This window comes from Lissotriton helveticus, chromosome 9 (genome assembly GCF_964261635.1).
Source record: "Lissotriton helveticus chromosome 9, aLisHel1.1, whole genome shotgun sequence".
NCBI classification, from domain to species: Eukaryota; Metazoa; Chordata; class Amphibia; order Caudata; family Salamandridae; genus Lissotriton; species Lissotriton helveticus.
Window position 1 is genome coordinate 226,727,564 of NC_136070.1, and position 12,000 is coordinate 226,739,563.

General features: G+C 45.6%; 1 protein-coding gene across 1 annotated transcript in view; it reads left to right on the forward strand.

Moving 5' to 3' along the window:
• Positions 1 to 12,000, forward strand: part of INO80 (INO80 complex ATPase subunit) — a 534,228-nt gene that overhangs the window by 509,437 nt on the left and 12,791 nt on the right. Inside the window, exon 35 of the mRNA XM_078659770.1 lies at positions 8,801 to 9,007. Coding sequence (XP_078515896.1) covers positions 8,801 to 9,007 — 207 coding nt within the window. The remainder of the gene's footprint in view (positions 1 to 8,800; positions 9,008 to 12,000) is intronic.

Consider the following 12,000-nt stretch of genomic DNA (forward strand, 5'->3'; position numbering starts at 1 on the left):
TGCTCCATACCTTAGATGTACGGAGGGCGTTGATGTACTACATAGACAGGACACAACCCTTTAGAAAGACAAAACAACTTTTTGTTGCCTTCGCACCACAACACAAAGGCAACCCTATTTCCAAAGCAGGAATAGCCAGGTGGATTGTTAAGTGCATCCAAATATGTTATCAAAAGGCCAAGCGCACTCTAACGATACCCCCAAGACCGCACTCCACACGCAAATTGGGGGCATCCATGGCTTTCCTAGGGAACATTCCTTTAGAGGACATTTGCAGAGCAGCCACGTGGGTTACACCACATACCTTTACAAAACACTACTGTGTTGATGTGCATTCCAAGCAGCAAGCTGCTGTAGGACAGGCTGTTCTCAAGACACTCTTTCAGGTTTCTGCAGCTGGCATGGGCAACCGCCGCTGATGGAGGGACTGCTATGTATTCTATGCTAAGATATGAATTTAGCAGCCCACATGCCTCGAACTGAATATGCTACTTACCAGTATGCATCTGTTCTTGGCATGTCGGGCTGCTAACATTCATATCGCCCACCCTCCTCCCCGGTGCCTGTTGCAGCTGCAGATATACTATTGTATTCAGTCATTAGCATGGACATCCTTTACACTTTTCACTCCATCTTCTGCCACAATGGCGAAAAACAATCTGGGGATGGAGCCGATGCCCATGCGCACTGTAGTCCAGGGGAGGAGCCACCTATCTCAGGATACTTCGAAGACTCTTCCAGGACAACAATGTGTGATCATCCGGACCCAACACTAGGCGGCGATCTAATGCTAAGATATGAATGTTAGCAGCCCTACATGCCAAGAACAGATGCATACTGGTAAGTAGCATATTCAATCTATATATATATATATATATCAAGAATCCCAGCCTTTTTCTCCAATGGAAAAGAACACACCGGCACAAACTCCTCTTCAATTATTGTGCATAGTTTAGTACAACTCACTCCATGCCATAATGCATTTCGGTCACCTCATGTGACCTTGATCACATGTATATATATAATGTGTGTGTGTGCGCGCGTGTGTGTGTGCGTGTGTGTGTGTGTGTGTGTGTGTGTGTGTGTTTGTACACAAACACATACACATGTGTGTATATATATATTACCTACTGGCGGTCGCCAGTAGGTAGTTATAGTTAGGACCTTGTTTCTATTCAAAAAGCGGTTTTTCTTTTCCCAATAACTTTGGCGCCGGTTGACGAATATTCGCAACATTTTCAAAACTTGTGGGGCGCTCCAGTCCGCTCTTATCTTGAAAGTTCTGGGGTGATTCGGCAAGCGGGGGCTGAAAAAAAAGGGGGGTCCCAAAACGTGTTTTCTCCATGTTAATTCCCATAGGAAACTTTAGACACAGCTACAGCCCGAACTGCTGAACGGATTATACCAAATTTGGCTAAAAAGATAGTGCTTGGTTCAGAAAGCACTCTTTTTTTTTAATGGTGTAAATCTGTTCGGTAGTTCCTGAGAAATTCAAGAAAAAGAGGTGAAAAAATCAATTTCCCATAGGAAACTTTAAACAGCTACAGCTTGAACTGCTGAACGGAGTTACACCAAATTTGGCTAAAAAGATAGTGCTTGGTTCAGAAAGCACTCTTTTTTTTTAATGGTGTAAATCTGTTCAGTAGTTGCTGAGAACATCAAAAAATAAAAGTTTCGATAAATAGAGGCGCGGTGGATCCGCAGACTCTTCCAACCACGAGCTGTATTCTAATTGGCTGTCAACACTTCAAACCAGGAAGCGTTGGCAGCTATTTTGTGCCTCTGTAGAACCGAGGCACAAGAAAAGAGGAAAAGAAACGTGCAAAACAAGAAAAGGGAGCAGGGTAGAAACACCCTGACCCCCTAGGCCTGCTCAGGGGGTCCTACAAGGACAGCCAGGGCCCAAAAAATTATTTTAAAAAAAGAAGAATCTGCAAAATCTGCGGCGGATCCGTGGATCAGGCCGGGAAAATAAAAAAATGAAGCGCGGGCTCCCGCGCTTCCTTAATATTTAGCCCCTGGGTCCCGGGGGCAGTGAACAAAAAAGTGCGGGGGGAGCCCCAATCCCCCCACATTGCCCCGGGGACCACCACCTCCCGGGGGCTTTATTACATAGTTTGGGAGGGCACGCAGCCTCCCCCAACCCCAGGGAGCGCCACCCCCGGGGCTAATTTTAAAATGTGTTGGGGGCCTCAAAGGCCCCCCCAAGCCTTGGGGACTGCCACCCACGGGGCTTTAATTGTTTAGTTTGCGTGGGCACACGGCCCCCGCTGCCCCGGGGAAGGCCAGCCCTCGGGGCTTTTCTTTTAAAAAATAATACCTGGGGGGGACAGCCACCTCCCCGGTGCACTAATATGCTAATTTGGTGGTCCGTTACGGACCCTGAGCCCCAGGTACCACCACCTTCCCTGGGCTCTGCATGTAATGGGAGCCAGTGATGGCCCTAAGGACTCCGGTGCCCACCCCCGGGACACTGGAGTTCGCCCTCTCATAGCAAACTTGGTTTGGGTTTTGAAAGAGAAAGCAGGAAACCTGCTCTCTCTTCCAAAATCCAAATCACATTGCTTTTCCACATGGAGAGCTGCATGTCAGCAGCTCCCCATGTGGAAAAGCAATGCCGGCTCCCGCAGGACGGTGGGAGCTGGCAGGGACCGTGGGAGGATTGGGGAGGCGGGCCACGCAGCCCTCCCCAACAAAAAAAAAATGGGAAGGGGTCCCCGGGGCCATAATTGGCCTGAGGAGGGGGGCCGAAAAAAACTAAGCAATGGCCAGGCCCCAGGGAATGGGGCCCCCAGTGCTAATAGAGGCCTTAGGACGGGGTCTACACAGCCCCCCTCCATAATAATAAAAAAAAGAAGATATTTGGCCATGCCCCGGGGGATGGGGTCCCCAGGGCGGAATTGGCCACGGGAGTGGGACCCATGCGGCCCCCTTCCACTTAATATATATATTTTTTTATTTTTAAAAGGGAGTCAGGACCTGGGGGATGGGGTCCCTAGGGCTAAAAAAAAGTAAAAAGAAGGGGGCCACACAGCCCCCCTTCCAAAAAAAGATAATTTAAAAAATCTTGGGATCGTGCCGGAGACCCCGCCCCCTTCCCGCAGCACCCTGGCGCGTTGTAAGATGGGGATGTAATTCCCCTTGAATACGGGGGGTCCCTGGGGGCCAAATAGCCCACCAGGTACCTCCAGTATGCGCCAGGGAGCTGCGCTGCAGAGAGGTGTTCAAATGCCATGCCCCTTTTTACACCTCTCTGCAACGCAGCTCTGTGGCGCTTACTGGAGGTACCTGGTGGGCTAGTTGGACCCCAGGATTCAAGGGGGCTTAATCCCCAACTTAAAACGCGCCACTGGGTGCGTTTGCACAGTGGTGAAGGGAGGGGGCGGGGCCTGAGGTGACGTGTGCAAACACACCCTGTGACGCGTTTTAAGTTGGGGAATCAATTCCCTTTCAATCCTGAGGGCCCCTGGGGGCCAACTAGCCCATCAGGTACCTCCAAAAAGCATCAGAGGCCTGCGTTGCAGAGAGGTAGTCCAGGCCATGCCCCTTTTTAGGTTTTGCCTGGCGAAAGCTGCGCTCTGCGCAGCTTTTTCGCGCAGGCGAAAACCTAATGAGAACTGTAGTGTGGGTTTGGGTCGGCCCTCGTCATTTATTGGCTGGCTCCATAAATGGAGCATAGCCATTGGACGAGGGGCCTGTCCGTCAATGCCGGACCAGATTCGGGGGCGTTCCCGAGATTCTTTGGCTTTTGCCGACGTCACGCGACGTCAGCCGAAAGCCGGGAACGCCCCCGAATCTGGTCCGGCATTGCCGGCACCTGATATTCGAGTATTTTGTCCGCTGGCAGGTGCCCACCCTGCCAGGGACCTTGCCGCTGTTGTGGTACCCCGAGCGAGTGCCCACCTCGCTTAATATTTAGATTTAAGGCCGGTGCCCACCCGGCATTGCTCCGTGTATTCACCGCCGCGGCCCCGAGTGAGAGGAGGAAGCAGCGCCCGCCTTCAAGCCCGGGCCGCGCTGGGATTGGCCCAGCCGGCCGAGCCCCCTTCCGCGTCATCGCAGGAGGAGGAGGAGAGAGCCGGAAGGAGGAAGCAGCCTGCATCGATCGTCCCGAGGCTCCCGAGCACAGGAGGAGCCCCGGGGAAAGAGAACGTCCCTCCGCGGCCCCGGAGGGTCCCGAGGAGCGGGAGCTCTCCTCCAACAGCCGCCGGACCCGGTGAGTGCCTGCAAGGGGAGAGGGGCGTCGGGACACATTGTCGGTGTCCGCCCCTCCCCCCGTAGTGCGATCTCGCACCCATTATACTGTAAGCTGCAGAGAGCTCAAACCAGAGACCCGGATGTACAGATACCATCTCATCCTGGTAAATTGCAAGCAGTCTCAATGTACACATTGCAAGTCGAAAAGCCATTTCCTACTCGCCGTGCAATATTGCGTCTTGCCTGTTTGAGTTACAAAGCCTGTAATGTTGGGCACACACACATGCTTAGTGACTGAAAAAAGGCTTTGCACATCAGGCCCGAGTGTCTGACAGTCTTTGTCCTCATGTTCATCAATGCAATACTGCTGCAAAGACCCGTTTGATTATCCTGCTGCAAATCATTTTGAGATATATTTACACATGAAAAAGCAAACACTATCTAAAAGACATTGCTGGAGTTAACTGAGCGCGTGAAACCTGCACCAAATTCGCTCATTGTAAAATAATAACCTCACACGTGCTACTGCTTTCCTGCGAGGTGCAACCAAAAGTGATTACTCCTTCCCTGCTCCGTATGCGTGTCCACAGTAAGCTTTTTAATCAACAGTTATTTAGTGTCAGGAATACTGAAGTGCTGCGCGCTAAGAGCGGATTGGATTTGATTTACTTCGCCGCTATGCCGCATATGTCGCACATGCAACAACCAGCGGTGTTTCCAATTTTAAACTGCTGTTGCGCTGTACCTTGGCGCGCTGCCTGTTCGTGCTGCCGCCGCCTGGAGCTTGACACCTCTCGACGTCTGTGCAGTCGCTGCTCTGCAAGCAGCGGCTGTCTGGGGACACGGATTTGCAAAGGAGACATCATGTACTCCCAGTCCTATTTTCTTAGTTCTCGTCAGCATTTCTGATGGCGAGTGAGGTCCTTGCTAAATGCTTGGGAGAAGGCAGCCTTTGACTTGAACGAGAAGCTCGCTCCAGATTGTTGTGCTAGCAAAGCCTGCCATTCCCAAAGATGTAAGCTTTGCACCTGCGAAAAGACAGGTTGCGTTGCAAAGTAAAGGTACATTTCTATTCGTAAATGTGTCTGATTGTGACTCGGAACAAAATGGGGCAGACAAGGGGCACCCTTCTGCTCCTCTCAAATTGTAAGTGTAATTGTAAACAATTGAATGGCTAACAACTCCCAACAAGCATCCGTTGTCAAAGTGGAACTGTCCCTGAGTCAGCTTCCACTTTTTGAATGTGGGCTGTAGTCAGTGGAGAGAGGTCCCATGAAGGAACACTCGGGGGCATAGTTATTAGAATGGTGGCACAGGGCAGCGCAGCCAGTTCCCTTGCTGTGCAGCCATGCGTCATAGGGAAAGGGCAAGGATGCACCGTATTTATCCAATACGGTGCATTCCTTTCCGATACCCTTGAGCAGGTGTCATTTCAGCAGCCTAGCTCCAACGCAGGCTCCCTTGCACCATGGCGCAAGGGAGCCTGCACCAGGCAGGGTTGTTTTTGTGCAAGAAGGTGCACCTTCCTGCACAAAAACAATCCATAGAGGCCTTCTCCTCTTTCCAGGCGTGCTGCAGAATATATATATTTCTCCTCGTCACAACTCACTTGGGGAGGTGTAAGTATTTGACGCATTCCCAGATGTACAAGTCCTTGTAAATCTGGGAATGCATCAAAAACCATGGGAGTTTTGTGGGAACACCCAAGCAATGTCAATGGAACTTGCGCAGAGTAAGGCAATGCAGCAATTTGTTCTGCGTTGCATTACTCCATATTTGTGAAGCCATTCAAATCCAGGCAAAGTGGCTTTGCGTGGCTCCATGAATATCTCTTAGAGCTATGTGTCATGCATGTACCACTTTGGGAAGCTCTTGTGTAAGTGAGTTTCTCCTGTGGGCGTCCACGTATAAGCTCGGTGGGTTCACGTGCCAGGAGAATGTCAAAGCAGTTTGAGGATTTAGTGCTTTCCTGAGCATTCACACGTGTCGTTTTAGTTTCTTGTTTTAGTTTTATTTCGGATCAAAAGGGAAAAGATGGTGTAATATAATGCGATGTTTGGCTGTGTGTGTGGGGGGCTCTGTGTGGGTGCGTGTGTGGGGGGGGCTCTGTGTGTGTTTGGGGGGGCTCTCTGTGGGTGTTTGTGTGTGTCATTTGCGAGATAAAGCTAGTGGCATTGTAAATGACAATGCCATTTATTTATGTAAAAAAAAAACATAAATAAAAATAATGTCAAGAGCAATGCCAATAGCTCTAACTTTAACAAAGGCAAAACCATTGCATTGTAAATGCTTGTTACACCTCTGTGTAATGCAGCTCTTTGGCCCTTACTGGATGTACCAGGTGGGCTAGTTGGACCCCAGGGACCCTCAGGATTGAAGGGGAATTAATCCCCCAACTTAAAACGTGCCGTTTGCACAGTGGTGAAGGGTGGGGTCTGGGACTTTCTTCACCTCTGACTTAGAGGTAGTTTTAATCCCCCTGCCCTATTATGTGCTAGGGCCTTACAGAGGAGGTCATGCTAATCACTGGGGTACCCCAACGTATAGTATTCCCTAGTGTATGTAAGTGTTTTCACTTTATTCTAAGTGTCTTTTAGCATAGCACGGGCTCTAGGCCTGGTTAGTCAGACTCAGTTACCACCAGTACCCGTCTGAAAAAATTGAGGGCACAGGATGATTTTGCAACAAGGCCTCTTTCTGCTTCTCTGTTTGTTTTTTCTGCACGTCTTGCTTCTTCCTGCACTTTTCTTCGTCTTTGAGGACTTCTGTTGCTTCTTTCTGCATTTCTTTTGCTTCTTTCTGTGCGTTTTTTCTTCCTTCTTCACATGTCCTACTAGCATTTAAAAAACCTTAGAAATGTACTTAAAAAACGATAGGTTTCAGGCACGTTATAGTTCTAAATTAGCATTTAAAAAACCTTTGAAATTCCCTTAAAAAATTATAGGTCTCAGGCACGTTATAGTTAGTTGGACATTTCACTCATACAAAACCATTGAAATTCCCCTGTTATAGTTAGTTCAGCATACTAGAACTCGCGCGCCCGCAATGCACTGCTAATGACGTCACATATTACATCACTCATGACATGGTCAGTGACATCACTCATGACATCACTGATGGCATCACGGATGACATCATCCTTGTGATAGAGTGGCAGACCTCCTCTCACCCTAATCTAACCTTTGATACACACACTCAAAAATACAAACAAACATTTTCAAAACAATGGACATACCAATACCAGTTACAAGACACCTATTCAGTAATTCCAAGATCTACACACACATCCACTCATTCACCAACAGTCCTATACAGTCACTCATACATGTACTCTCTCATCATATGTGCTAATACACCTATACATCTTGTTACACACCGCCACTCATCCATAGAGTTACTCACACACAGTCACACATGCAAACAAAGTATCAAACATCCATTTACCTGGATATCCAGTTATACACACACCACCACACTTACTTCTACAGAAACGTACACATACTTACTCTCTTGAACAATCACTTAAAGAAACACATACTTATTTATACAGGAACTCTTCCAATCTTTCACTCTCACATATACTCACTTATATACACCAATACTCACATATACTAGTTTAAAACATATGTACTTACTCATAAATACACTATTGAGACAGCCATTCACTCACTAACACACCCATACACACACTCATCCACCCATAGTCCTGCACACATGCTGTCTTCAACACATACAAACAGTGAGTCACTCATTCATGCATCTATGCAACTCATTCATGCAACTAAGTAATACCCCCCACAGAACCATACAGACACTCATACTGATACTCAAAAAACCAACTAATAACCCATATAGATGCTCATGTAGCTACTCACCAACCCATGCAGCCACTTATACACAAAGTGAGAGACTGATACAGATATTTACATATTTAAACATTACTCACTAACCCATGTATTCACTAAGATGCACTTAATCAGTCAGTTATACATTCAATTTTACAAAACAAAATCATCCATTTAGACACGTATATACCCATTTATTCTTCCATGGACCTTGAGATATACATATATAAAACATATTTAATTTTCAGAAAAACACACACTCACTGAATGATGTCATCAGTGATGTCATTTGAGATGTCATCGGTGATGTCATGAGTGATGTCACTGACCATGTCATGAGTGATGTCATATGTGACATCATCAGCAGTGCATTGCGGGCGCGTGAGTTATAGTTAGCTGAACTAACTATAACGGGGGAATTTCAATGGTTTTGTACCAGTGAAATGTCCAACTAACTATAATGCCCCTGAAACCTATTTTTTTTTCAGTGAATTTATATATATATACACACAAACACACACACACACACACGTGTATTATAATAATTATATTACAGATTTTGCTGGTCAGTAATTCATATTTAATGGTAGTCAATGAGGTTGAGATCTTTTTAAAGACCACACTTACTATTTGTAATAAAAACGGTGTGTCAACTGCTATGCGTGAATATTTCTGCATTTCTGTTCTCTTGTTTAGTTTTCCATTGTGTGCATTATTGATATGAGTTCACAGGAATGATATATTCTTCTTTAATGCAGGAATGTCAAGTTTAGATACTCCAGCTGCTAGGCGAGTACATTCTGCAAAAAACCGACCAAGGCCTAAAAGTGCTAGTGCTGGGTCTAAAAAGAGTCGGAACCGCAAGTCTGGAGTTGGTAGCGCAGCAGCAATGGCTGGCGCTATGGCGGGGGCAGCAGCAGCTTCAGCAGCAGCCTATGCAGCATACGGGTACAATGTTTCAAAAGGTATGGCTTTTATAAATTATTTAGAATGTGTAAATTCGCTAATTGTCTATCATGCATTGGCTCAATATTCAGTGATTGGTCAAGGAAGCGAAAGGAGATTGTGTTTTGCTTCTGAGTTTAGCATTCATACTTCTGAGTATTTTTTTTTTTATTTACCAATCCATTTTCCAAATATCGTGACGCATGTGCGCCCCACCAAAATGAAATGACTGCATCATTACACTTTTTTCTTTTACCTTTCGTTCATGCTTTACAGCATTGGCATTTTGACAGTGTTGTGCAACGTGAACTAAAGCCATTGTCAGAGCTAATAGGGACCTACTAGCTTTTCCAAAGCTTGCTAACAACTGATAAGGCAACATCCAAGAAAATGTGTGCTTGAATCTCAGCTGGAGGTATCGGTCTCATTGAGGAGTGCAATTTTTAATTTGCATGAACTATTGTTTATATTACTGGTGCATAATTAATAAGAAAATGAGATTACGCTTTCAAAAAAACAGCCAGCATTTGAACATACTTCCTGCATGCAAAGGCATAAGGAGTGCAATGTGGCAGGTCATGATAACGAGTGTCCCCCAGTGCAGAAACAAGCACTGACAATGTCACTAGGTCTTCCTTCTAAATGAAGGTGCCTCTTAAGTGTTTGATGGGTTTAGGCACTCAATTAATCATTTTGCAAGCACGCTGTCACTCATCATTGCACTCCTGCATCCTTTTATTCAGCCACTGACTCATTCTTGCAATTACCTACTTACACAACTGCCATAAAACACAAGCACAAACTCATCAACATATGCATGGCAAGAATATGCCTGCAGTAACAAATGAAATTAAGAGTTGCAACTGGTGGCCGTCTTGCAATGGTATTTTACATAGTGTATTGTTGTTTTAAAGTTCCAATATAGCCACCACAGTTAGAACTGAAATGCTGGCCTTCTGGGAGTGGTAAACCAATGATATATTACATTCCTCCATGGTCGCCTGGTTAGGGACCTGGCCTAGTTTAGAGTCAGTGGTAACACAGGATGAGGCGCACTGCATTTGAAATAAGCGACAAGCAAGTAGCTGTTGGCACTCTCTGAGGAGCTGTGGTATTGCTGTGATGTGCTAACAAAATGAAAATAATAAAAGGAGTAGGCAAGAAAGGAAAGTGAACTAATAAAAAGAGAAAAGTGAAAGTTAAAATGACTGACCCACCAACCCTGGCATTAAAGCAACTCATTTTCAGACTGCGATTTGAAGCGACTCAAACAGACCAATGACAGAACAAGGCTGACCCAAAGCCTTCTGTGTATATGTATGTGTGTATTAAAGTGCAAGCTTTTACCCTTTGTGTTTGTCAAAGGGGTTAATCAGCACCAAAGCCCATGCCTACAAATGAAACGTGAGATTTCATGTAACAAAACACGTCTGTAAGCTGTCACACGGTGCTATAAAACTCCACCATCAAAGGCCTTTTGGCTTTAACATATGTTTCATAATAAATGAATCCATTCTATTGCCTTTATCAGAACATTTCTTAATAATCAGATCAGAACCTATGGCATCAGACAACTTTCCATTGATTTGTCCCCGTAACCAACTTAGGCCTACTGTATTAGGCGTATGCTTTACCACAATGTTAAAATCAGGCATACAGTCAAAAACATACACATATGTACTCAATTACAGTTTGCAAAGCAAAATACTCTCTCTCCTAAGAGGACCTAACAAAGACTATTACAGGGAAAATCTTTCTATCCTCTTTGTCACGGAGTAACCAACAGCAAAACCCTTACTATTGTAATCCGTGGCATTACTTGTATGAAATACCTCTCTGCAGGGTTAATACAGAGTAATAGCAATCTACTCTTAAATGCTTATTGACTTAAACTCGGGCTTTTCACAACAAATATTTAAAGTCAACTGCCTTTACCGTACCTATTTATAATAAACCAATTGATCCTATATTCTTAATCACTTGCTAGCCGCCTTCATCAACTCAGTCCTGCTTTATTGAGCATGAGCTTTTCTGTAAGGTGAACATTGTAATGCACACCCACTTTCAGTGGAGGCACCCAGCTTCTGCCCAATCAAATGCTGTACTGAAAGACAACAACATGTAGGTGAAGCCTAAGCCCCTCGCACTTGTATTTCTTTTATTGTTGATCATATAAGGTCTTGCGACAGCTGCGCTTTCAAGCCAATCCTGAAATGTTGTGGCATGAATGTACTCTTACTCCTGTCGCAGGGGGAGCTGGCACGAGGGCCTGCTCAATGCAGCCTCCATTGAGCAGATCTGGGGGGAGTGTGGGGCTGGGTGGTGGGAGGAGGGAAACGGCAGGAAGAGAAAACAAATTAGCAGAAAAGGGCAAAACAATCCCTTCTTACAGGGGCCTCTTTGACTTCATCCTTTAATGATTTGCCAATAGCTTCAAGCAGATTTATAATCTTAACATTCTGGGTGTTAATCACATACCCTGGAAAGTTACTTGCATTAGGCAAAATAGATTCAACATTGATAAATCTTGAGCAAAGTCAGAAACATTTTCCAGGGAGTTAATCTCATATTCATGGTTGGATTGTTTGTTTGCTTGTTTGTTTTCATCAGTCCCCCTCATATGAACAACTATGGATTCTTCAAACTCCTTGTGTTCAGCGATAAAGAAACATTTGTGCTGCAGATTACCTACTGCTTCATTCAGCACTGTACCCACCCCAACTCACTTCGTAGGTATTGGGTACAATGAACATCTAGGGGGTCTTGCCCCAGAAATTCCCTATTGGGACCCCTTCAGGTTTGAGAGACTTGACAAGTCAATCCCTCCATGAACTTGGCCAAAACAAGATAAAGAACTTGGATAATCCTCATTTAACTTCTTACTCCTTAGTGGGATGGCAACAAGTTTGTCCAATGGAAAATCATCTCCCACCAATTGATTTTCCTCTGGAACACATAGGAGTGGAGATTAGGAAAAGAGGGGAATTGCTTCCCCTAACACCACCTCCATTCC